At 38.1% G+C, this 27,098-nt stretch overlaps 1 protein-coding gene across 2 annotated transcripts in view; it reads left to right on the top strand.

The window, feature by feature from the left end:
- LPGAT1 (lysophosphatidylglycerol acyltransferase 1) overlaps positions 1-24,519 on the top strand; it is a 76,508-nt gene extending 51,989 nt beyond the window's left edge. For both annotated transcript variants that reach the window (XM_087439412.1, XM_087439408.1), the window contains 2 exons: positions 17,436-17,542; positions 19,674-24,519. In XM_087439412.1, coding sequence (XP_087295538.1) covers positions 17,436-17,542; positions 19,674-19,825 — 259 coding nt within the window. In that variant the 3' untranslated portion in view covers positions 19,826-24,519. The remainder of the gene's footprint in view (positions 1-17,435; positions 17,543-19,673) is intronic.
- The last annotated feature ends 2,579 nt before the right edge of the window (positions 24,520-27,098 follow it).

Raw genomic sequence — 27,098 nt, forward strand, 5'->3', positions numbered from 1 at the left:
TCAGACTGAGGTTTGAATTTGCTTAAGAAGAAATACTTTATAAGTGGTGATGCTTACTTCCATCAGGAGGCTTATAATCCCTGGTTATCTGTCAGAATAGTTTTTGAATGCTGTTATTAGTTTAACGTTTTAAAACAAGTATATCCAACGCTTTGAGGAAAAAAGTGATATCTCCTCATTCCATCCCTTTAACCCCAAACAATGATGTCAGGAATTTGAATTTAGAATTGAGGCCTCTTCTGGCATGTAAGAACACATAAAGAGGATCAGTTTTGCCTGAGATACCCTCATAGCGATGATATAAGAAGGTCCATAGTCTTACATTGTTTGGTGAGTCATTAAAAAGGATTTTTCCCCACTGTGTCCCAAACTATAAAGATGTTGGAAATGTTCTAAACTTAATTGAAAATTGAACTATAAATCACCCATTGGGATGACTGACAGTTGTATTAGTCAGGGTTCTTCAGAGAAATAGAACCAATAGGATATGTAGAGAGATCAATGAGAGGAGATTTATTATAGGAATTGGCTCTCACGGTTATGGAGGCTGAGAAGTCCCATGATCTGCTGTCTGCAAGCTGGAGAACCAGGAAAGCCTGAGTATAATTCAGTCTGAGTCCCAAGGTCTGAGAATGGGGGGAGAAGGGGAGACGATGATGTAAGTCCCTATCTGATTCTGAAAACCCAAGAACCAGGAGCGCCAGTGTCCAGGGGTGTGAGATGAATGTCTTAGCTCAAGCAGAGAGAGCGGACTTGCCCTTCTTCCACCTCATGTTCTATTCAAGCCCTCACGGCGTTGGACGATGCGCACCTGCATTGGTGAGGGCGATCTTCTTTACTTAGTCTACTGACTCAAATGCTAATCTCTTCAAGAGACACCCTCACAGATACACCCAGAAATAATGTTTTGCCAGCTATCTGGGCATCCCTTAGTCCAGTCAAGTTGGTGCATAAAGTTAACCATCACAGTTCTCTACGTAGAAGACCCAAGACACTGAGTTCACCATGTATTTATAGAGGTCAGCAATCTTGATAGAAAATCATTACAGAAAAATCAATGATATCCCTTTATCCTGGTAATAAATAGAAAATATAATTTTTAAGAAAGATACTATTCTCAGAAGCAAGAAGACTATAAAGTACCTACCAATAAAACTTTAAAAAACATATAAACCTTTTATGAAGAAAAATATAAAACTTCATTGAAGAACATAAAAGACCTGAATAAGTGGAAAAAGATACTATGTTCATAGAGAAGTCTTGAAATTATAAACATGTCAGTTCTCCCAAATTAATCTATAAATTTAACAAATTCTGATTACATTATATCCAGGAGGATATAGAATCAGAATCCAAGAGAGTTTTTCTGGAAACTTGACAAAATGGTTCTAAAATTCATTTGAGAGAGTAAAGATAAATGCATGCCTAAGATAGTTTTGAAGATAAATGAAACAGAGGAATTATTCCTACCAGATGTCAAGGCTTAGTGTAATTTAAACAGTGTAGTATGAGGACAGAGCCAGATCAATGGAAAGATTAGAAGATCCAGGTTTATTTGAGAACTTGTGTATGATTGAGTAGGCACCATATATCAGTGGAGAAATGGTGAACTTTTCAGTAAGTGAAATGGTTTGGGACCATTGGTTCTACATATGGGAGAAAATCAAATTTCACCCCACACCATATCCCAAAATAAGTCCCAGGTGGATTTTTATCTCAGCATCAATAATGAGACTCTAAAGTATTGAAAGAAAATATAGGAAGCTCTTAATGTCCTCACAGTAGGGTAGGCCTTTCTTACAAGACACAAAAATCTTGTCATAAATCATGAAGAAAAAATATAAATTTGACTGCATCAAAATTAAAAACCAGAGTATGCAGAAGACCACCATAAACAAAGTTAAGGTGTTTGAAATGCATATAACAAAGATTAATGTTGAGTCTATATGTAAAGAGTTTCTGCAGATCAATAATAATTTTTAAAACCTGATAGAAAGATGGGCAAGATATAAAAAGAATTATTCATAGAAATCAAAATATGTGAAAAGATGAGGGAAATACGAAACAGGACAAAATACTATTTTTTGCTCATCAGTACCAAGTATTGGTGAGGTTGTAGGGAAAATGACACACATATTGGTGCAGCCAGTTTGAAGAATAATTTGGCGGTATCTCATGTCCTCTGTGACGTAACAGTTGTATTTGGAACTGGATATTCTAGAGAAAGACCAGGGATATTATGCAGCATTTTTTGTAAGAGTAAAAAATTGGAAACCACTTAAATATTCATCAGTAGAGGAATGGCTAAATAAAATATTGTATATTCTTCAAAGGACTATACTAAACAGAATTTTGTATCTGAACATTTGACTTCTTCATTCTTCACTAGATGTCTAATAGTCATCTCTAAAACTAAACTTTAGATTTTCCTAAAAATATATACTCCATAGCCTTCCCCATCTCATTATTGATAGCAACTTCCATCTTTCCAGCAGCTCAGATTAAAAACTTGGGGTCATCCTTGGCTCCCTTCTTTCTCTCACATCTCACATCCACTCAGTGAGGAAGTCCTTTTGGTTCTGTATTCAAATACATATCCTGGATCTGACCACTTCTTTTCACCCTAGTCCTGGCCACTGTCACCTCTATCTAACTCCTAGATCACTACATAACCTCCTAATTGGTCACTCTGTTTTTACCTTTGTCCTTCTTAGTGTCTATTTCCAACATAGTATCCAGAGTGGTCTTTTTAAAATCTTAAGTCAGATCAGGTCAGTCTTGGGTTCAGAATCCCATAATGGCTTTACCCATCTAAAAAGGCAGTAGCCTTACAATGGTGTCTAAGGCCCTGTTTGACCTGCTCCTTCCCTCTGACCTCATCTCCTGTTGCTTCCCCTTACTCACTCCCCTTTGGCTATACTGGCTCTCTTGCTGTCCTTGAATGTGCTAAGCGTGTTCCTTCCTCGAGGTCTTTATCCTGGCTGTTCCCTCCTCCTCAAAGAGTCTTCCCTTGGAAAGCTGCAATGTGTGACAGTGGATTCAGGATGATTTTCTAGTTATGTTTCTTATAGTTGGTAGTTATAAAGGTGATATTTGAAGGCCATCCCATAGAGATCAAGTAGTGTCACTTCTCAGATACGAGAATTAAGTTCTGAAAAACACGGTAAGTGAGAAGTCATATACCATATTTCATCAAGATACATATTTTTTCACATTTTAACATCTCTGAAATTGGGAGGCATCTTAAAATGGGTATAATAAAGCATTAGTTATAATTTAATTGGATATTTGGCATGCAGCACTTCAAACAAAAGTCCGAAAGTAATTGCTGCCTGTCCCTTGTCCCCCCAAAAATGCAGGAGAGTGACTGCCATATAATTGGTATTACACTGTTGACAGTGAATGCCTCTGGGGAGGCATCTTTCTTCTCCTTATAGTATCTGAGGGTTTTTTTTTAATGATGCGAATGTATTAATTCTTCAATTTAAAAAATTAATTGAAAAAAAGAAATTGCTCGCAGAATTTAGAATTTTGATTTAATAATTATTTGAATAATTGCAACAAAAGCATCTTCATCAGGTACTTATAAGAATTTAATAAGTTCACATTTAAAATGCATACCATTTAATAGACACTAAATAGATGTTACCTCTTTAAATCAAGGATATTGAAATACTCAAATCATATAGTCTAGGTTTTCATATTCTAGTGTTTTATCCATAATTTAAAAGTGAGCTTTAAGAGGCTTATATTTCTATAATTATATATTGTTTGGTGTTAAAGTTAGAATAAAGTAAAGGAATAAATTTAATATAGTAAAAATCAGTTATTCAACATAATGGGGACCTAGTTTCAGGTTGCCTTTTCCCAGTAACCGTGAGTAACTCTAAAGTGGTTCACACCTAAGTGGTACACACCAGGTACTCATGATATGTTAGAGGTTTACCACCCTCCACACCAGCCCCAAAATCACTCTTCTGGAAGTGAGGTCATAAGATTGCCTCTTGAACTAAAAGTGGCTTTTTTTTCCCCCTAGAGGAAGGAAACAGTGTCCTATCTTTAGTTTTTCCTATGCTAGGGCTTTTCTCTATCATTGCTTATAATTATTGCTCATTTCACCCCTACTTCTGCTAACATTTCTCTCCTTCTTCCTGTCTGCTTTTCTTATCTCTTATTTTCTATTGCTTTGCCTCTGAGTCCTAGCTTTTCCCTGGAAAAGGTGGGAAGTTTTAGTTATCGGTCACTATTCAGGGCTTCCAGTTGGAAAGTGGAGAGTTAACCATTAAATTTAATCTCTAGGTTTTTAGTTCTGCTTGGCTGTTTTTATTAATGTTCACCACCCACAAGTTCTTTTTTTTTTTTCTGCACCAGCGGTTTTTTGCCCCCTTTCCTCTAAGAAAGTAAAATATTTTAGTTTGGCACCATTCAGGATGCTGGAGGCATTAAGTAGGTGGTCTTAACTGAGTTTTGATTATATTGTGGATTGAATTTTGTATTTCTGTAATGAAGTTGAAGATTTGAAAGAGGTGAATCATCGTTTCAAATAAGATAAAATCTCCATCCTGTAGTTAAAAGATAAGCTTAATTCTCAAATATTTATAAGAAGTTATATATGAAAAAAATTTTTTACTGTTAATATAGTAAAGAATCAAGACTATAACTCAAATCTAATTTATTAGGTTATTTTCAATATATGAATCTGGACATAATATGATTTGGAGAACTGTAATAAGCTTTGGAAATGAAGAGCTCTCTCTACCTCCTTGGCCCCTAGGGGTTCATGCTGTCTTTTTCACTTCTAGATCTCTTTGGGATCAAGCACAGTGGTTGCTGTTGGCATTCAAAAAATACTTTTTGTTTTCTAATTTAATTTAGCTTTCTTGGAAAAAATTTTTAGAGTTTAAATTTTAATTGAATAATGGTTTAGCGTAACTCCCACTGATGATCACTGTCTTTCTATTTATCTATCTATCTACACACACACACACACACACACACACACACACACACAGACACTCTGTCTCTGACAGATTGCTTAAATATAGACCTTCTCCAGGATCCTGTTTTTAGGCCTCTTTTTTTCTGTGGAGGTTGAGTTCATAACAGGAGAGTCCGTATACAGACATGGCTCCTCCCAAGATAGACCTGTAGCTCTCAGTCCCTCTCCCAGCTTCCAGACTCTCACTTAACTTCCTCTCCTCCACCTGGATACCCTTTTGCTTCTTCAAACCTAATATTTCTAAAAGTGAACTCATTTTTCTTCACAGAAACTTGTATCTCCTGGCTTTCCAGTTGGGGTTTTTGCTAACATCATTCTGCCCTCACCCAGAATGAAAATAATGGAGGTCCTTTGACTTGTCCACTCTAATTTTATCCTCTCTCAAATTCAGCTGCCGGTGCCTATGAAAGATACCTCTGCTGTGTTTGTTTCTATTCTCTCTTTTTATCTAAATGCCATAGCCCAGCTCAGGCCTCATTACCTCTTATCTGGAGTATATTTGCTTATTAAATATTCTCTTTATTGACATTAGTTTCCTACTTCAGTCTATCTTATTTATTTTACTGCTATGTTCCTCTTCCTAAAGCATGGTACCTTCTTTTTTTCTTTCTTTCTTTTCTTTAGTGGGACAATTGGCAAAATTTGAATGAAATCTGTAAATTGTAGATTAGATAATAGTACTGTATCAGTGTTAATTTCCTGATTTTGATTATTGCGCTATGGTTATGTAAGAGACTGTCCTTCTATTTAGAAAATACACACGGAAGTATTTAGGGGACATAATATCTGTACCTTTCAAAAACTGAGGAAAAATCATGTATATATCAGAAAAATATATATGTATATATGGAGAGAAAGAATGATAAAGCAAATTTGGGGAATTTGGGTGAAGCATATATGTGAATTCTTTGTACTATTTTAGTGAATTTCTTTGAGTCGGAAATTATTTCAAAATAAAAAGTTTTAAAAAGTCATTAGGAAATACAGGGAAATCTCTGTACCTTCCCCTCAATTTTGCTGTGAACCTTAAACTGCTCTAAAAAAGATAAAATCTTGGGGCCGGCCCAGTGGCATAGCGGTTAAGTTCACATGCTCCACTTCGGCGGCCTGGGGTTCACAGGTTCGGATTCCGTGCGTGCATCGCCACACCGCTTGTCAGGCCATGCTGTGGTGGCGTCCCATATAAAGTAGAGGAAGATGGGCACGGATGTTAGCCCGGGGCCAGTCTTCCTCGACAAAAAAAAAAAAAGAGGAGGATTGGCAACAGATGTTAGCTCAGGGCTGATCTTCCTCACACACACACAAAAGATAAAGTCTTAATAAAAAATTTATGTCATTAGACACATGGAAAGCGTAATCATGATTCTCTTAAGCAAACATACCAATGCCGTGTTTTACTTACTGGATAGTTCAGTTCATTAAGCAAGCATTTGTTAAGCGTCTTAATGAGTCTCAAAGGATGTAACACAAATAAAGACATAATAAATAAATTTGAACAATGCCATCTCATTGCTTATACTCTCAAATGGCATGTTGGTTTGCTATAGGTTTGACTGTTACAAGGAGCAGGGTTCTAGGGGAAGGGGTACCAGGCTCCATGTTCCCTGACCATGAAGGGAAGCAGTGGCCTCGGTGCTTAGTATTTGCCGTCTCCCTTTCCACACAAATGTTAAAGTCACTCAAAATTCTCTCCTATATGATGCTAAGTTTGCTACTTTAGAGCCTTGGTTTATCCTTGTATTAAAGTGGGTAAAAGTTTATATCTGAGTTGCTGAATTCTATTTTCAGATAACCAAGTGGGTTTTTTTAAACCTTTCTAGTGGATCCAGGGGGAGCTATAAATATTACATTTCAATATATTGAGGATGAGGCTGGAGCAGATTACCTCAGGACAATGGCTCAAAGCAAAACTTCTGGGAATTGAATGCTGGGAGATATTCTGATATGTTAGAATTGACAGTATCTGTTCTTGTCCGTAAATCTATTTTTGGTGACAAGTAGTTTCTGCGTTTCTGAGTTATTTTTGTCACACTAACCCTGGTGGTGTCAATTAACTATGCCCATGGTACTGATGGCACCTCATAAAGTTTTATGCTGGCAGATTACTTCCAGTGTAATTCATTTCAGCAAACTTGAGTTCCCACAAAGGAACAGGCACTGATTTATGCCTTGGGTGTGCAAAGATGAGTATAGCACAGTCTGATAGAGCAAACAGACACATAAGAAAATAAACAGGACATGAACTAATAAGCATAGTGACACAGGACAGAGTTGGCACTGAGAAAGAATTATTAACTCTGTAGGAGAGGAGGAGGAGGAAGCCAAAGGAGAAGAGGACAGAGGTGTAAGAGAGCCAGATCCTTATCTTCCATAGTAGGAAGTCAGTGAATAAATTTTAAACTGGATAATCTAGAAATAGTGGTATTAACATGATAATAAGCAGTATGGTGGTGAATAGCAAAAGAAAGTTGAAAGGAATTGTATCTGGGAAATAGGTATCTGAGGAGGGTAAAAATAGGACTATTATTTTTCATTGTGAACCCTGTAGTACTCTGATTTTTTGAAAACAATATGCATATTGTTACTTTGTTAAAAAATTAAAAAAATTTTTTAAATCTTACTTACTCTTTTAGGTCAACTTAAGTGATACCTTTTCCATGTAGCCTGTGCCATAAGTAGATATGTTCACTCCTTCATTTAAACTTACACAGAGGGGCCGACCGGGTGGCATAGTGGTTAAGTTTGCGTGCTCCGCTTTGGTGGCCCAGGGTTCATGGGTTCGGATCCCGGACCTGGACCTACACACTGCTCATCAAGCCATGCTGTGGCAGGCGTCCCACATATAAAGTAGAGGAAGATGGGCACAGGTGTTAGCTCAGGGCCAATCTTCCTCAGCAAAAACAGGATTGGCAACAGATATTAACTGAGGGCTAATCTTCCTCACCAAAAAATAAATAAATAAACTTACACAGAAATTCTTTAAACTCCTTATACAACATTCACCATATTTTGGTTTTAGATTATTTGTTTACTTTTCTTATCCCTGTGCTAGATTATTAGATTTTTGAAAGCAGGAACTGTTTATCTCAAAATCTTCTTCAGTGCTTATTAGCTCCTTGCATGTAGCGGGCATAATTAAATTGAGGGTTTAGCCATGGTGTTTGTTAGCTCACGTTGTGGAGTCTGGGTGGCGTGAAAATTCAGATGTTCTAACTCCAATATGTAGAGGTGCTAGCTGCTAAGCAGTATTTTATATCCTTTTTTGAGAGTAATTTGGCCGGCCCCATGGCTTAGCAGTTAAGTGCGTGCGCTCCGCTACTGGCGGCCCAGGTTCCGATCCTGGGCACGCACTGATGCACTGCTTCTCCGGCCATGCTGAGGCCACATCCCACATACAGCAACTAGAAGGATGTGCAACTATGACGTACAACTATCTACTGGGGCTTTAGGGGGGGAAGAAAAAAAGGAGGAGTATTGGCAATAGATGTTAGCTCAGAGCCAGTCTTCCTCAGCAAAAAGAGGAGGATTAGCATGGATGTTAGCTCAGGGCTGATCTTCCTCACCAAAAAAAAAAAAAAGAGAGAGAGTGTAATTTATCTAGTTCTCTTAAATCTGATTCTGTGGATTTTGGTAGAACACTCTGTTTTCAAGAGTACATTCTCAATTACTGATAATAAGAATTTTTGTTTCTTGAAAATTAGGAGCTGGTGTCTTATTTGGATAGCTATTGGTTTGGAAAGATTTATTTCTGTTATTTACTTATTTATGTCCCACAAGAACTCCTTTTATTTGATCCCAAGAGGACTGGTATTCAGTGCATTTGATACTTTGCCATATTCGGGGATTAGTCGTTTTAATATTTTAATCCCACGGTCACCAAACAATCAGAGTAATAGAAGTAGATTGCTCTTAAGGGAGCATTTAGTCTGCGCTCCTGGCCATCTCCCAAGGCAAGAGAATGTCCAAGCTGTTCTAGGCAGATGATAGGGTAGGTTTTCTGTTAAAACAGAGCCCCACACCCACACTCACCCCCATTTAAAGCAGTAGATAATTCACTAACCTCACCATGTTCTTTCAGGTGTTCAGTTGATAAACCCAAACTTCCTCTAAGTCAGCCTTTTTTTTTTTTTTTTTTTGGCGAGGAAGATAGGCCCTGAGCTAACATCTGTTCTGGTCTTCCTCTATTTTGTATGTGGGATGCTGTCACAGCATGGCTTGATGAGTGGTGCACCCAGGATCTGAATCCGCAAACCCTAGGCCACCAAAGCTGAGTGCGAGAACTTAACCACTATGCCACCGGGCCAGGCCTGTTTTAGCCTTTTTTTTTTTTTTAAGACTTTTATTTTATTTTATTTTTTTTATGAGGAAGATCAGCCCTGAGCTAACATCCATGCCAATCCTCTTCTTTTTGCTGAGGAAGACTGGCCCTGAGCTAACATCTATTGCCAATCTTCCTCCTTTTTTTTTTTTTTTCCCTTTTTCTCCCCAAAGCCCCAGTAGATAGGTGTATGTCGTAGTTGCGCATATGTGCTAGTTGCTGTATGTGGGACGCCGCCTCAGCATGGCTGGACAAGCGGTGCGTCGGTGCACGCCCGGGATCCGAACCCCAGCCGCCAGTAGTGGAGCGCGCGCACTTAACCACTAAGCCACAGGGCCGGCCCCTCAGCCTTATTTTTAATGTGAGTTTTCTCCTTATAAAGATGTTTTAAATACTATTTCAAGATATTCTGTATCCCTATGACTCTTGCTAAGTTATCCTTAGGTTGATTAGGCCTGATGTTATATTTACAGAAATAGTATATTTTTAGAGGTCAAGAAGTAATGCAAATAATTCCTCAGACCATTTGGCTGATACTCAGTGTAATACAGGTGAATAGCTTAAAAAGTGCTACTTATGTTGCAAAACTGTTAAGACAGTATTAAATTATGTAAAAGTAAAAAGTGAGTAATTTGTAATGCCACTCACCTAAAAAATAACATCTAATTTTTAAATTTAAATTTGTAATTTTAAAACATTCCTTTAGTATCAGGATGAAGTTAACTGACTTTCCTAAAAATCCAGATCTTTAAGAACATTTAATTTGGAGGAAACAAAAAGAACTTGTGCCCAGAACTATGCTGGCTGAGAGTTGTAGGGCTTTATTTGCTTGGAGTCGGCCCCATACATGCATAGTTCAGGGGCCAATCAGGGATTTGGGTGGGGTTCATGCTGAGAAGTCGTGGCTCCCACTCTGTGCTTGCTTCTTTCTGGGATTCCTTACTTTCCAACTGCTGTGGTCGCCCTAATCTCTGTGCTCTGATTCTTCAACCAGTAAGACTACCTATTTCTATATAAGTTTTAGCCTCCCTGCTTGGCACTAACTGGAGCTATTCTCGAGTAAAAAGCTGTAAAAAATGGAAAACTTGCCCAGTGTCCTTCCTGTCTTCCAGTGTTGACCCTCCTCCAATATCTGCCTGCTTTTAGTCCTCTCCAGTGGCTCCCACTAATTACTTTGTGTGTTTTGTCCAGAATTTAAAACTGTTACCTGTGAACTACCCTGCAATTCTTACGCAACAAGAAGCAGAACTTGTCTCTTGTTTTATTTTAATGGATATTAAAAGTCACAGGGAGAGCTACAGCTAAATCTCAAATCCTAAGAGGTGAAAAAATAGATTTTGCTCTTGAGTATACCCCTGTTCACTTTTCTGGCCTTTTACTTTTCAAGAGGTACTGCACTGTGCCAAAGTGGCTATAAAGATAGGCACTGAAATCACATGGCACTTCTTAGTTATAAGATGTTTATCTGTATGATTCAGAATATTTTTATTAAGATTAATATTGAAATAAAAACACAAGATATCTATATTCTTAAAGAGAACTCATAGATGGATCCCTAGAATATGTCCCCAAATTGGTATATTCCAGATTTAAAAATCTTTCTGTGAGAGGAATTCTCGTAAATTGCTAGTGGGAATATAAATTAGGACAATGTAGCAACATCTTTCAAAATTACTAATGTATTTAGCAATTGACTTAGCAATTTCACTTCTGGAATTTTATCCTACAGATATACACATATGAATGGACATTTGCACAATGTTATTCATTGCCACATTGTTTATCATAACAAAAGATGAGAAACTGTCCATCAATAGGGAATAAGAGGAATTTAATGTTTACCATGTATTAAGAGGTTACAATGAGGGCCGGCCCCGTGGCTTAGCTGTTAAGTGCGTGCGCTCTGCTACTGGCGGCCCAGGTTCAGATCCCGGGCACACAGTGAGGCACCGCTTCTCCGGCCGTGCTGAGGTCGTGTCCCACATACAGCAACTAGAAGGATGTGCAACTATGACATACAACTATCTACTGGGGCTTTGGGGAAAAAAAGGAGGAGGGTTGGCAATAGATGTTAGCTCAGAGCGGGTCTTCCTCAGCAAAAAGAGGAGGATTAGCATGGATGTTAGCTCAGAGCTGATCTTCCTCACAAAAAAAAAAAAAAAAAGAGGTTACAATGAAATTGGAAAATATTTTTAACAGAATAATAAGGAAAATATGATCTGTAAAAACTTATGGGCTACAACTTAATTTGTGTTTAGAGGAAATTTATACCCTTAAAAATATTCTATTAGAAAAGAAAAAAACTAAAAATCAGTGATCTAAATATTGATCTCAAGAAGTTAGAAAAAGAAAAGCAAATGAAATCCAAACATATAGTAGAAGGCAGGGAATAATAAAGGAGAACTTTTTGAATCAGAAAACATACAGTAGAAAGAATAACAACACCAAAAAAGTAAAATTTTTTTGGAAACACTATAAAATTGATCAACTCCTGGCAACACTGATCAAGAAAAAAAGGCCCATGTTACCAATATCAGGAATGAAAAAGGGGACATCATGACAGATCCTATAGTCATTAAAAAGACAATAAAAGGACATTAAGTACAGTTCTTGCAAAAAATAGAAAAGAGAGGATACTTCCCAGCTTGTTTTATGAGACCAGCATAACTTTGATACCAAAACCTGAACCAAAGATGTTACAAGAAAGGAATATTTACAGGCAAATCTCTTACATGATTATAGATGCAAGATTAACCCACCGATATATCAAAAAATACATCATATTATATACTGAGAGCACATATTCCAGGAATGACAGTTTGGTTTAATATTCAAAAATCAGTCAATTTAATTCATCACATTAATAGAATAAAGGGAGAAATTATATAAGTATTTCAGTATACGGAAAAAAATGATAAAACGCAACATTCATGATAAAAAAGAAAACACTCTTAGCAAGCTGGGACTAGAAGGGGATAGCTTTAATCTGATTAATGGTATCTACAAAAAAAATCTACAGCAAGTATTGTACTTAATGGTGAACTATTGAATATTTCTTCCTGAAAGATCAGTAATGAAAGACAAGAGTGCTCATTATCACCACTTCTATACACCATTGTACTAGAGGTCCTAATCAGGCAATATGACAAGAAAAAGAAATCAAAAGTGTAAATATAGAAAAGGTAAAAACAAAATTGTCATTATTTGCATTAATTCATCTTCCTACCTGCAAACTGAGATTATAAAGTTGCTTGGTGGATATAGACATTCAATCCTTACATGTAAATGGCTGTTTTATGGCTCTTTAGGGCACCTAAAGAAACTTCTTAGAGAAGGAAAGAGGTTTGGAAAAGCTACTTCACAAAACTGACTTGTTTTTTTAATCGTCTCCCCTTCAAACTCACTTTAAGTGGAGATCATGGCTTGAGACAGGGAGTTTGGTCTTTTGCAACCGAGGAGAAAAGATATAGCAGGGTGAGGAGATGTGAGCTTAGCCTTGTAGGGTGAACACTGAGAACATTTTTCCATGGAAATATGTTTGCCTAATGGCTAAATTCTGTAGTCTTTCATGTACAGGGCAGGTGAAGTAGTCTGTCGAAGCAGCCTTAGGATCTTGTGTATCCTGTGTAACTTTTCCCCATAGGAATCTGCATTCTTAGTTAAAATGGGGAGAGGAGAAAGAAGAGACAATAAAACTCTTGGAATTTATTTCTAATTTGAGAGTTGCTCATAATTCAAAGGATAGAAGTTACCCTTTGAAGAGATGGGAAGACAAACCTATTTAAATAGGCCTGGGACTCCTCCTCATTTGAAATTTTATCTCCTTGTCTCTACTCCTCTGGTTATATCAATATTGATGTTAAAAGAGTCTTTAGAATCTCTGTCAAGAATTCATCTTTTTAATACTTGGTAACAACAATTACCTTTTACTTTTATATGACTGTCTTTAATCAAAATTGTGTGATATCTTGAAACTGACTTTTAATAGATTCTTTTCATATCACACTCCTCGTCTCTCCTCTCTTCTTTTTCCTGTTCACTAATACTTAAATTTGGGTATTAAAATACCCCCAGTTTGATATTTAAATATTTAGATAACACGAGAAAGGGATCTGATTATAATGTGATCCATAAATAATGTTCCTTCTGAATTTTTTTCCAATTGTTGCAAATGACCATGCTACATAATTTTAAAAAGCCTTTGAAGGAGTCTGAGCATAGTCTTCTGGTCATTTGGAATCCTTTGTATTATTTGAGTGGTCTGGACACTGTGTTTTACTGATAAACTATAGAAGTTATTGAGTGTTTTTATGATGGTATGCATCATTATAATTTTCAAATCCTTACTAAGTAACTGTAATACACACTGTTGCCTAAACTTGAAATAGCAATGTAGGCCCCTCTGGAGAATGGCAAGTGGTAGATACTGGCCAAAGATAGAAAATCATCTTAGACCTTTCAGAAATAACAAGATAGCTTCTCAAAAGAGACGTTGGATCAGACTCATGTCTACTGTCATGCCATCCAAAACTCCAGTAAAATAACACTAAAGAGGTTTTTTTTAAGGTGTAAACCCACAAGGATGGGGAGAACAGTAGGAAAGACAATAGCAGCAAAACTTGGGATGTTGGAAAACAGATGGAGCAGTAAATAACAGAACCCTAGGCTGGCTGTGGAGAAAACCAAGGGCCAACCTTATTTATACCACAGAACCTCCAAAAGGCTGAAAAATTGGCAGCATCAGTATCTGTGGAAATGAGGTTGAAAGGGTCGCTACACTTGGGAAGACTGGTTGAAATCTGTTTAAAGAGAACTCAGATCCCCAGAACCCCCACTCTGCATCCCACAGCTGGGTGATTATTCTTTCCTTACCCTGGCGAATACAGTATTCCCGCCCTATCTGCAAGGAAAACATTCCAAGACTCCTAGTGGATGCCTGAAATGCAGATAGTTCCCAACCCTATATATACCATGTTTTTTCCTATACATACATATTTCAGGTGCAATAGCAAAACTAACATGAATTTCTTGTTCCTTCTTCACAATTTCATAGATAGAAGATTCCTTCTTACTGTAGATCTTAACAACCTCAGCATATGATTTTTTTTCTTTCCTTATTAATCAAGAGCTTCCCCTTTTTCACTTAAAGGAAGATCTTTACAGCTTCTCTTTGGCATATCTGAATTGCCAGCATCACTACTCTTGCACTTTGGGGCCACTATTGAGTAAAATAAGGGTTACTTGACGATAAACACTGCGATACCATGACAGTCAATCTGAAACCAAGAGGGCTACTAAGTGACTAATGGAAGGGTAGTGTATACAGTGTGGATACTCGGGACAAGGGGGTGATTCATGTCTGGGGCAGGACGGAGTGGGACAGTATGAGATTTTATCACACTACTCAGAACTGTGCACAATTTAAGACTTATGAATTGTTTATTTCTGGAATTTTCCATTTAATATTTTTGGACCGCAGTTGGCCGTGGGTAGAAACCACAGAAAATGAAACCGCAGATAAGGGGGACTACTGTACTAGAGGTTTACTGTGGAGAGGGAAATAGAGGCTCTCTGCACTCATGAACCCCAGGCACAGTTGAGGCAGAGGACGGTCCCATAATGAAAATAACCTGGTCAAGTGATGTAAGTGTGCCGAGTGCTGAGACTCCCAGCCCTGGTGTCTCACTCTGCTACCAGAAAGCTAGCAATCAGGCCTTCACTCTTTAGGCAGGAAATCAGAGGATCTTTCTCTGGGGGAATGAAGAGTTCAAGACCAACTTAAATGGCCCAGCCAGATAATCCTCAGTGAAGCTCACAGTCAACAAACTCCACTCACAAGCTGAGAGCTTTCAATCAGCTGTTTAGTCCCACATCTGTAAATGTGAGCAAACAACAAAGAGTTACCAGATAACTGGTGATCCAGTCGGCCTCTCCTGTGAAGGATGGAGACGAAAACAAAGAGGAAAAGGTGACTTGGAGGAATGGAGACTGTACAGGGAAAGTACAGCTTCCAAAAATCCTAATAGTACATGGGAGTTCATTAACTCTTTTCTCTACTTTTGTGAATATTTTAAAATTTCCATTATAGTTTTCATATAGGTAAGATTCTCATGGAAGATATTGCAACAATAATAGCACACTATAAAAAAGAACACTCAGAGAGCTCTTAGAAATTAAAAATATGATAAAAGAAGTAAAAACTCAGTAAAAAGTTTAGAAATTAATTAAGAAATCTCCTAGAAAGGAGAACAAAAAGACAAAGATGGAAAAAAATGAATTCCCACCCTGCATCCTATATCTAGTCAAATTATCAACCAGGTCTGAGGACAGATAAAAGACATTGGCAGCAATGCAAGATTTCAAGTACACTTTCTCAAGAAATTGCTGGAGGATGTGCTCCATCAAAATGTGGAGTAAATACAGAAGGAGAACGGGCCGGCCCTGTGGCTTAGCGGTTAAGTGCGCACGCTGAACCCCGGGTGCGCACCGACGCACTGCTTCTCTGGCCATGCTGAGGCCGCGTCCCACATAAAGCAACTAGAAGGATGTGCAACTATGACATACAACTGTCTACTGGGGCTTGAAATTGAAAGAACATCTGATGTATCGAATGCCCTGAGAGAAGATCTAGACTACAGGTCGATCTGGCCCACTGCCTGTTTTTTAAATAAAATTTTATTTGAACACAACTACACTCTTTTATTTATACATTGTCTATAGCTGCTTTTGCACTATGAAGCAGAGTTGAATAGTTACAACAGAGACCATATAACCTGCCAAGTCTAAATATTTTCTATCTGGCCCTTTAGGAAAAAGTTTGCAGACCCAATCTAGAGAATTGATTCTAAACAATTGGCCAAGAGCTTCTGGTTGAATTAGTTATGTGTACATAGAAAACAGTATAATTGCTCAATTCAGAGAGAACAGAAATTAGACAGGAAAGGGAAAGTAGCCATGAGTCACTACTCGCAGCTTACCTTTGAATATATGTACATGATTATAATCACATAAATGTCTAATATTGTGCTAATTATTAAAATTACCATACAACTGCTTTGGGAAGACGGGAAGGGTGTGCATGTGTGATGTGTGGTGGGAATAGGAGGAGGAAGGAGCTTAATCCTTCCACAGTGGGAAGTCAGTGGACTTGTTTAAGCCCTAACATGTTTAAGCCCTAAACATGAAGAAAAAATATGGCAATAAATATCAAGATAATTGGCTGAAAGAGGTAAAAATCGATTCCTCTGGGGAGGGAGAAACAAAAGGCTGAGGGACAGGGACTGCTGATTTTCATACAAACAAACCTTTTGCAGTCTTTTAAAACTGTGTACCTTTATACCTTTGATAAGAAAAAAGATTAAAGAAAACCCCCCACAAAATAGGAAAACAAAAAAGAAAAGAAACTCTTTTTTGAGGTCAGCAAATACTTAGTACTTACTCATGCTGTCCCTTCTGTTCTCACTTCCAATGGATATATATCACTAACCATCCCAGTCTGTCTCCTACTGAGTCAGGACATGGTCACAGAATCTTCAGAATCCTGTTCCAACAACCACTCCCAATCAGTAAGAGTTGGCCCTGCTCATGAAACCAATATCTCTGATATAATTAGTGAAAAAGCACCAATTTAGGCAGATTCTATCTGGTTCACAAACATTCGCACCAAAAGAACATTGCTAAGATGCATTGTTTGGCCTAGCATTTGACTACTGTGCATGTGTCCTAATGTAGCTGCAAGGTAAAACTTCATCTGTTCTAAATATCCTTCCTACTTAAACCCACAAACATGGTAAGGCATAGTTATTTCTCAATAATTATTCGTAGATGTAGGATCATCTAATAGTATGTTTTTAGTGTCTAGCACTGGACCTAACGTATAATATGCCAGTAAATGTCTGAATGAATAAATAAATGAACTCTGTTGTATAATCAACAACAACAATTTTTAAAAAACCAAGATAACTTGAGAAGCTGAAGAAACCAACCTTTGCTAAAGCGAAAAGGGATTCATTCCCTAGCTTTCTTCAGCTTTTCAGTCACCAAAGCTAAACTGTGGTTCTGAATGATTTTAACTTCTGAGTTAAAGTGGTTTTTGACCTTTTTTCTAACTCTTAATAGGATTTTTCCAGTTAAAGATGTACCCCTGGAGACTGCTGACCTTACCGATTGGCTCTATCAACGTTTTATTGAAAAAGAAGACCTCTTGTCGCATTTTTATGAAACAGGTACACAGTGTCCTATTACGTACATTCCTGAAGTTACTGATAGTTCTAAAGATCTGCTTTAGGGGAGATAACCATCTTTGGATTCTTCAGATACCCTAAAGGAATCAAAGTATTTCCATATTTAAGAATATCAGCCTAGAATTTTCATAAAGAAAAATTTATGTTAAATTCATTCAGGCTCTTACTTCATAAGCCAGTGTTGGAAAGATCAAATGATGAGTAAAATGTTGTACAAATGGATTCAATTCAGGAGAGTACACAGTGTATGGAAGACTGCAATCATGCATATACAGGTGTATGGGCTGTTTTATGAAACAGCAAATCACATTTATGTTTTGGCATTGTGCATACTTGATTGTTGAAATAATACCATCATCTTGCAGTCATTTGAGATCATTTTTAACTGCATTTTTACATGCTTATTCTTTTCTTTACACGTATGGATAAAGTTCACTTTTTAAGGTTCATGGATACAACATTATACTTTTCTCCTTGGGAGAAAAAAGTCTATTTACCCAAACGTCTCTTTTCTATACTTGATATTCTCTACATTCTATGAAAACTATGATGCAGTGAAAAAGACATAGGATGGGAGATGGAGAGAGAAGGAAGAAAGGGAGTTAGGAAAGAACACCAGGCGCTACCAAAGAGCTTTCACAAATAGCTGTGTTGTAGGCCTATTTTCTAGAGCCTGCAATACAAAAAAAAGGTGAAGAGAAAGTTGTCCCAGGTCTGAGGTTGGCCATGGGGTTTTAGATTAACGGAAGGCCCTGTTTTCTTCCCACTTAGATTGTTTTGGTTCAGAATTCAAGTGGATGTTAAATCAGACTGTCAGAGGCCAGATGCTGAGCAAAGGCTGATACCGTTAACTACCGTTAATGCTTTTGTTTTTGTGTTTAGGATTGTTTCACTTTGCCCTCAACAGGATTCCTTCCTCATCTTAACTTTCTGACTCTGGGGCTCTGGAGTAGTGCATATTAATATGACAGGAGTTGGACACTGCAGATGCCTTTAGAATGCCTAGTAAGACTGACTGAACAAGATGCCCCTCTCTGCTGTGTGCATTCCTTGGTCTTACTCGCAAATTTTCTTTAAAGATAAGACAGGATGGATGTATAAGAAGGCATGAGGCGATTAAGAGTCCAACAAGATCTCTCTTCTTTTTCAATCTCAGTCTCTTACTTTGTGATATTTGTCCTAAATTGTAGCGACAATAATAGAAGCCTCTTTTTAAGAAAGCTTTTTGCATAATAGACCTTGAAATTTGAAAGTGCTCGCTGTATGCTTGTAAGAAGCAAATCCTCTCATGAATCAGCTTACCCTATGGGATTATCAGCAAGGACAGAGACTATTTGAAATGCCGAACAGTGTTATCAAGATGACCTTAGGTACTATTGCTCTGAAGTGGTCTAGCTTTCCTTTCCAGAAAAGAATTTGAAGACATTTGTTTACTTTGTGTTTCTCCTTTTTATTATGAAGATATATTTCATAAAGCATATTGCCTTTTGAAAATAATGTCAGTGATTTACAACCACTTTTTTTGTGGCAAAAATATTTAACTTGTAAATGGAGGAATTAGCATAAGTTATGCTGTTTTGAAATTATTTAATATCAATTTCACACATCCGGTGTCCTGGCCACTATGGAAATCTCTAGGGATACAGTGGGAAACAAGACAGCCGGAGTGCCTGCTCTCATGCAGCTCATATTCCAGTGGGAGACAGACAGTAGACAAGTCTGTAGAAAAAAGAAAGATAGATTGGGATCATTACAAATTGTGGAAAGCACCAAGAAGGAAATATTTCAACACAGAGAGGGGAATGACTGACTGGGAGGGGGAGACGGTGGTATCCATACAGTTGACGGGATGCAGTTGAACCTGCTGTTCACTGAGATGGAGGAGAAGCATTCCAGGCAGAGAGAAGAAGGGCAGAGGCTTAGAGGCAGAAAAGGGCTCAGCCGTTTGAAAATTGTGTTTCAAATGAGATCTTTCTTCAAGAGCAATGGGAAGTCACAGAAAATGCTTTAAAGAACAAAAAACAGAAACTCTAGTTAAACTAATATTCAGCTTTTGTTCCAGGAGACCTACCACCACAGTAAAACAAGTTAATATTTCTGTCTTGTCTTTTAGGAGCTTTTCCACCTCTCAAGGGCCATAAGGAAATTGTTTCCAGAGAGATGACCCTCAGCAACATGTGGATATTTCTCATACAGTCTTTTGCATTTTTATCAGGCTATATGTGGTACAACATCATTCAGTATTTTTACCATTGCCTGTTTTAGGAATTGACTTGGACTTGTCAAGGTCACCATAGGAGTTCAGACTTTCATAAGTGTGCATTATTTTAGACGTGCAAATCAGAATATTAAAAAAAGCAAAGGAAATTCAATGGATGGATTAATATTTATCCCCTTTGGGATATTTTAAAACTCTACTAAAATGAGGATCAGTAGTATAATGACCTGCTAATATATTTTAAGGACTTTTCATGTTTTAAAAAGATTCGCTCTACCACACATTTATGCAAACATCACATTTGGAGAAGAGGAAATCATAAATTCATCCTAGAAGACTCTCTGAGAGAAATTCTGTTGCCACCAGGTATCCTTGATAATCTAGCTCAAGCTCAGAAAGTTGTCTTCGTTCCTCTTAGCTAGTAGTCTCTATTAGGGCAGGGCTGATGAGCGCCCTCATTTCCACCGACTCCTGCTGTGTTACTAGTAACCTTGAGGGCAGCTGGTTGGCACCTTCAGAAGGACTGTATCCCCGAGGCTTGCAGTGACACTCCAGTCCTCAACAGCTAGGTGAGGTTCAGTGTCAGGCATGCTCTTGGGGGAAGGCAGTGTCCACCGGACGCATCTCAGTACTAGAATGTGTTCTTTAAAAAGGCTAGCTCAGTCCCACACCGTGTTTACATGCGCGAGTGCTTTCCCTTGCGGGAGGGGTCACTTGATTTTTCTTTTGGTATAGAAAACATATCATAGATTGATAATTGTCTTTTACAAAATGCACTTTTATCAGATGTGTATATTACAAAGGATTAGTAATATAGCCTGAAAACAAATGTAAGTGTGATCAGTGAGTGGGATTCTTGAGAGGCTGTCCTGTCTCTGCGTGTGTATCTGCACTGATGCTGTCCAGCCCCACCCCGCACTGGGGGCCACACCGACCTGAGGCCTCCATCTGGAGCTCAGAGGCTTGTTTTTTTTCCATTTTGGCATATTAGCACCGAATGTATTTGGGGATAGTTGAAACAAATTAATGTAAAACATTTAAATGATCAATTTAAGGCAAAACAGGCTTAGGAAAATAAGAGCCAGAGCCAGAGGCAGACACTGACTTAAAACGGTGACAGGTTCCCACAGGGCACCCCCGGAACCTGTGTTCCAGTATCACATCAAGGAGCTGCCTGTGTGAAGGTGGCGTAACCAGGAGATAGACCAGCAAGAAAAGGCTTCCCAGTCTCTTCCAGTTGCTTCTGAAGAGGATAAAGTCAAGTTTCTATTTCTAGAAAACATTTTTTGTTTTTGTTTTTGTCACCACGTTCCTGTGGTTTACCTCATAGGAGAACCAAACTCTTCTCAAAATGCTGGCACTGCCTCAGTCCGTCACCTGCACTCTTGAGGCTGAGACAGAGTATGTTTTTGTTTGAGATTGGAAGACTATTAAGATCCTGGTAAGTCAGTGGTAGTTTTCTGTGATATGAGCATTGTCGATTCCCCTGTTGCCGCTAATCATACAAATGCAAATGACAGTTTTGAGAAGTAGGCCAGAAAATAAAAATAAAGGCTGATGTTTTCATTTTTAAATAAACCAAAAAAACTAAAAAGATGTGAGTTTTCTCCCAGTTATGTGGGAAAGGTAAAGCAACACCAAATAAAAGCCCACAGCAGCTTCATCTTTAGGCTAGCTCAGTGCTGATGTGGAAAAGAATGATGCGTTAGCTGAAATACCTCATTGCAAGTTATAGAGTGCAGGTTAAAGGCAGAGGACACTGTTAATGTGTTTGGTTTTGTAATGGTTGTTATAAGGTGCAATTTTTTCTGAAACCTAAGCATTTCGTTATGTATTTTATGGTGACAGTGAGTCGGTGAAACCGATCTCAGTTTAGAGGTATGGATGATGATAGGAGGCCAAATAGAAGCTTAAAGATGCTTCTGTTTGAGGCCCAGCAGACACTGCTGGATTACAGGATGAATTGAAATTGTTCATTTGAGAGATTATTCAGCCATCTGGGGGATAAGTTGTTCACTGTCAGGTATGGTGTGCACAGTCCTAGCTAACAGACCTTTTCCTCATTGCTGAAGCAAGCCGGAGGTAGAGTGGCCAGTTCTCCTATCAGAAAAAAGAGAAACGTATACATGCATACATAAATGTAGTTTAGGGCCGCTTTCTCCATCACTGTGCTCCAAAGGAACATATGTTGTTTAATATACCATACACGTGAGGCAAACTATTCTGTAAGATGCTTTACTTTTCAAGCGCAGAGGCATTTCAACAGTCTCTAGAGTGACAAATACCAATAGATGTGAGTTAATTTTTGAAAATTGATCTGTGAGTTGTAAATAGATGTGTATTTGATCTGCCCTATCCCTCTTTGATTCTTTATCAACATGTTCTCTCTCTTCTGTTTGCAAAATACCTTTGTTTGAGAGCATTGACAGTGCTTTCTTTATCGGTAACTGGAGTTCTCCTGCCTGCACTAGGAAATGTCAAGAGAGAATCAGTGTTCTTATATGGCAATCAGGGAAGCAGCAATGTGCCACTGTACAGAACTGAATAAAAATTCCTAATTTGTACTTTCTTTGCAAAGTGAGATGAAAGGAGTTTTAAAGAATATTTTGTCAAGGGGAAAGAAAATAAAACTGTGCCAGTTTTATACCAGTAGCTTGTGGAATCTCAGCACTTCTTGGTCTCAGCTGATCTGCCTAGATTCCCACAGCAGAGAGGGTTGAGAGGTCCCTGCTTGACCCTGGTCTCAGCGAGTCACAGTGATGGAGCATCTGCTTGGCCATGGGTAGGTGCAGCGACTACAGAAGTGACCACCCCAGCAGTTCACTCTTAACTTCAGAAACTGTTGTTGGTGTCAAAATATACAGATATTGTGGAGAAGCCTCTATGCCAATGGAAGGTAAAGAAAGAAAAATGACAGAATGGAAAATGATGTTTTGGGTGGGCAAACAAATTAGTTGACTCTAAATAGTAGATTTTTTAAAAAAAACTATAGCTGTAAGTTCAGAGCTGTCATATTAAGAGTTTTTAATATTACAACCAACCCTTAATTTTCTACAGTAAAGGAACTAGAGATTACTGGATAATTAATCCAGTAATAAGTCATAGTAAGCCAAAAATCTAATTGTATTTAGGAATTTGAATTTTTATTCTCATCAAACTTTTTTTCTTCTTCTAGGGATGCTTACTAATTAAAAAAAATGATTTGAGTTGTTTATTAGTTTCTCTTGCCTATATATATTTATGACTGTGTTAACGAGTAGTGAAAAGCTTTGGAAAGACAGACAGCTTCAGGAAGAGGAAACACAGAAGCCTAAATGATCCATGGGCTTATTTAAAAAGGAATAAACCCTGAATAATCCAGAGTTGGTGGTATTGCAGTTGTTCTCAAGCCTTTTTGTGAAAAGAAAACGTTAAATCACCAAATGCAAACCTCAGAACGTCACTATAGTGTTGATACCGTTTGGACTGATGTTAAGAAGGCCTCTCCATTCTTTTCTCATGTCACTCACTTTGCGTGGATTTGTCTAGTAACGTTCTTTTGACAATCACTTCCCTAAAGACTCTTCGGAACTAGTGGGACCTGGTTATCATCATAGAAAGTAGTCTTTAATCATGGATAGTCTTATCAGATTCTTTTTCTATTTAAGAAAATTGTATTTGCACTGCTGAGTAGGAAGAGTTAGTTCTTTTCTTCATGACATAGGACTTCACTCCAGAGTTACCATTACAAGCATGTCAGCTCTGGTCCATGAAGGATGGATGAAAATGGTTCATCTTATTTTTTGCCACGTAGTGCTGTGAACCTTACATCTGTTCACATGCAAGGCAAGGTCAGAAGCAGCACTGGGCAGCAGGTGTGCTGGTTCGTTTTATGAGGGAGTAGATAGAGGCTAACATGTTTGGGACCAAAACTACCTAAAGTGGACATTTCTAGATCACAGTGGGGCCGAGTGTTCTCTGGAGCAGTAGCAGTGACTACTGGTTGGTGCTCTATTGTAATCATTTTGCATTGATCCCCAACAATTAGGAACTGGACCCTGGGAATAAGCTGAGGGTGCTGAACTGTTGGGGGAGGGTGACTCTAGCCATATGGAAGATAAAATATGGTTTTTTCTGCAAAATTCCCATTTGAGGATTTTTACATTTAATATTTTTTTAAAACAGTTGAAAGAGCAAAAAAAATTTCTAAGTGTATTCTAGTTGCAAAGTATGCACACGTATTTTGAATGGCTTTATTTTTATTGTGTAAAACTGTTGAACACATGACTGTGATGCACAAATTCTTTACATGTAAGGAGTCTATGCATTTTACAGTAACTAGTGTCACGGTTGGGTAATGAACCAGTTATACGTGGAACTGCCATTGTCGTATTAAGTGCTTTCGTTTTCTTTATAGTTATTACAAAGTTGTATTTATTTTATGCAGATGGATTTTCGTTTTCCTGATGCCATAATGTTTATTCAGCTTGTTGGCCTGTCTTTCTTTCTCTGTGTATCTGCATGTTGTAATGTATGATGAGAATGAATGTAAAGGCTGTGGCAACTGTCATTAATTTTTGTAAAGGGCTGGTCACATGTGGATCTGGTTTATGAATGCATTTGGGATTATTTTAGTAACCAGATCACCTTTTCAGAAATCTAGATGTGAACACCAAAAGGAGCATTTTCTCGACAAAAATTAATAGCTGGTTCTATTTTTTTTTAACCTAGAAAAAAATAAAGTTGATTTTTTTCAAGTAAAGTGCTTTTAATTCTTAATAGTGGGGAGGGGTGTTTGTGTTTTACTGGAGATGTTTGGGCATTAACATCTGTGAGTGTGTACTTAGAGCACACCATGGCAGTTGGATGCTGAGGGCAAACTGAAAAACCAAATGAAAAAACATTTTGAATTTCCTTCTTTGGTTTTAACCACCCCCCCACCCATTCTTCCCATCCAGTGGTATACTGGTAGTTGTTTAACAGTCTGCCCTCTTGGAAAAAAATTATGTATGCAAGTGTACATAAATTTGTTATAAATTTTGCTAATAGCAAGGATATATAACACAATTAACAAATAATAATAAAATATGCTTTCTTGTAAATTCTATATAGCCAATTGATTCTCCCACAATGTTTTAATAGATTTTTGCTGAACTCTTGTACCCAACCTATGATTGCAATTCAACGATGATTTGAAAAATGGAATTACATCCTAATCTACTTATTTCTCAAATATATTGTCATTCAGTCTGATATGTGATCTGTTAAACTAGTTCTTATCCTTGTGCAAATTATACTCATTTAAGTGAACCACTTTTAGCTTCAGCACTAATTGTAAGCTTATATAATTTAATTTAAATAACAGCTGTTTAACAACTGCTGGCAAAATTTAACAATGGCTCTTGGGAGCCAGTAGGAGCTGTCTCCCACACACCACTGCCCCATCCTATTTTGTGGGGTTTTTTAACTGTTAGTGTTGAATAAACTTCTCACAGTTAATCTACTCACTGCTCTCAGGAAATTCCTGTCACTGACCCTTGCAGGGGACTTTAGAGGTTGAGAAAGCATTAGCATCAGTCCTACAGGGCGTGCTTTTCATTTGAAGAATTTGACAAAAGCAAACTTTTCCTGAAGTGTGTGGGAAGCTTGCATATTTCTAAAGTTGGTTCTATGCTTTTCATTTCTCAAAGCTAAGTAAACTGTGATATAGACTCTAAGAAATTGTTTTGAGCATTTAAAACATTTATTGTTTAGATATTTGTTTGAAGAATATGTTTGATCCCACTGAAAAAATATCTTACATAATCTGCCAAATAAGTTAAATAGTTAAGGTTCAGTCTACTTCTTCTTTTTGCATCTGGATTTAGGCTGCCGTTTTGGTGAGTTGTCGTTTTTCCCCTAGAAGTGGTTTCTGTTGAAGACGAGGAACAAATTCAGGACAGAGGCCTGAAAGCAAATTGGCGGCACTCGGAGATCTATTGCTGACCAGCCCTGTTCCTCATGAGCTGGGGGGAAAAAAGCCATTGTTTTAAATTTTCACTTAATATGAAAATGCTTGATTTTAAAATGTTTCTTCCTGCTGAAAAAATGTATTTTTAAAAGGAAAAAAAATCCTCTTTTGGCTATAAGAAAAAGTCAGCTGTATGAGCAGGTATGGCCATATCATAACATGCTGATATAAAGTAAATCAATAAATTTTTACCTCTCAGGACTTGAATAACCTTGTTCCTAACTCTTAGAGGCCTGGGAAACATCAACTAGGTATCAATAATCCAAATCACATATAAACACACAGGCACTTGGAACATGGGAGGAGTGTTGGCTAACCACTAGAAATGAGACAGGCTATTTTCATACTCAGAAAAGTACTCTTAGTTAGGTATGATTAAACCTATTTTACAGAGGAAGAAATTGAAACAATGTTTTTTGCCAGAAAGCCTGAGCACATCACAAAGCTCATTCCTGCGTTTTCCTCTGGAAAGTTTCTGTTGCCTCTCCTTGGAATACTTTCTGCCTTTTACTTGTGAGACTCCCTCTTGAGATGGTGGTCAAGTTCTCACTGTTTACTTACCTCAGGCAAGAGACCGCTGGGCCACTTGAGATTATAACAGCCGTCTTCGTGGTGTCATTGAGAAATCATGGGGCTGGGATACCTCCCCCAAAATATCAATTGCTGCATCTTCATCCCTTTGCTTCGTTTTTGATGCAAAAACTCCCTGAAAAAGGTCTCATCTTCAGTTTTTTACCAGTTAACTAACACAGTATCAGGATCAGCTGATGGACATTTGAGGGAAAAGAAAATAGGTACCTAGAAGTGGAGAAATCAGAAGAGCTTGGAGTACTAGGTAGAGGACCCCAGGAGAGTTAGAAGACAAAGGGAGCGCCAAAGGCTGCTGTCCCCAAGCAGGTACGCAGAGCCCTGACACACGAGGACCGCGGGGAGGATTCAAACACGGTAGTCTTAAGGAAATCGGCTGCCATGTGAACTCTGTCCTAAAACTGCCACCCCTGAGGGCTCACCGTGGAGGATGCCACCTGCCATCTCAGATACTCAGCCCTCCTCGTGGCAGAAGAAAAGCATACCTCTCAGCCACTAGGCATCTCCAGGATGCCAAACAAAAGAACAATTCAAAATATTGGTGACAAGGAGCCTCTTTTAATCAAGGCATCTAGAGCCCACAATAGGGCTTTTATCTTTGCCTGATATGTACACATTTCAATAACAAAGAATGGCATTGGAAACGAGGCATTTGGGCCTGTTTTGGGTGTTTTGAACTCTGATATATTTAGTGTGGGACAGTGAGAGCAATGGCAGCTCAGGGCTCCCAAAAAGCACAAAAG

Source organism: Ceratotherium simum, chromosome 2, assembly GCF_057802395.1.
Source record: "Ceratotherium simum simum isolate JZ-2026a chromosome 2, ASM5780239v1, whole genome shotgun sequence".
In the NCBI taxonomy this organism is placed as follows: domain Eukaryota; kingdom Metazoa; phylum Chordata; class Mammalia; order Perissodactyla; family Rhinocerotidae; genus Ceratotherium; species Ceratotherium simum.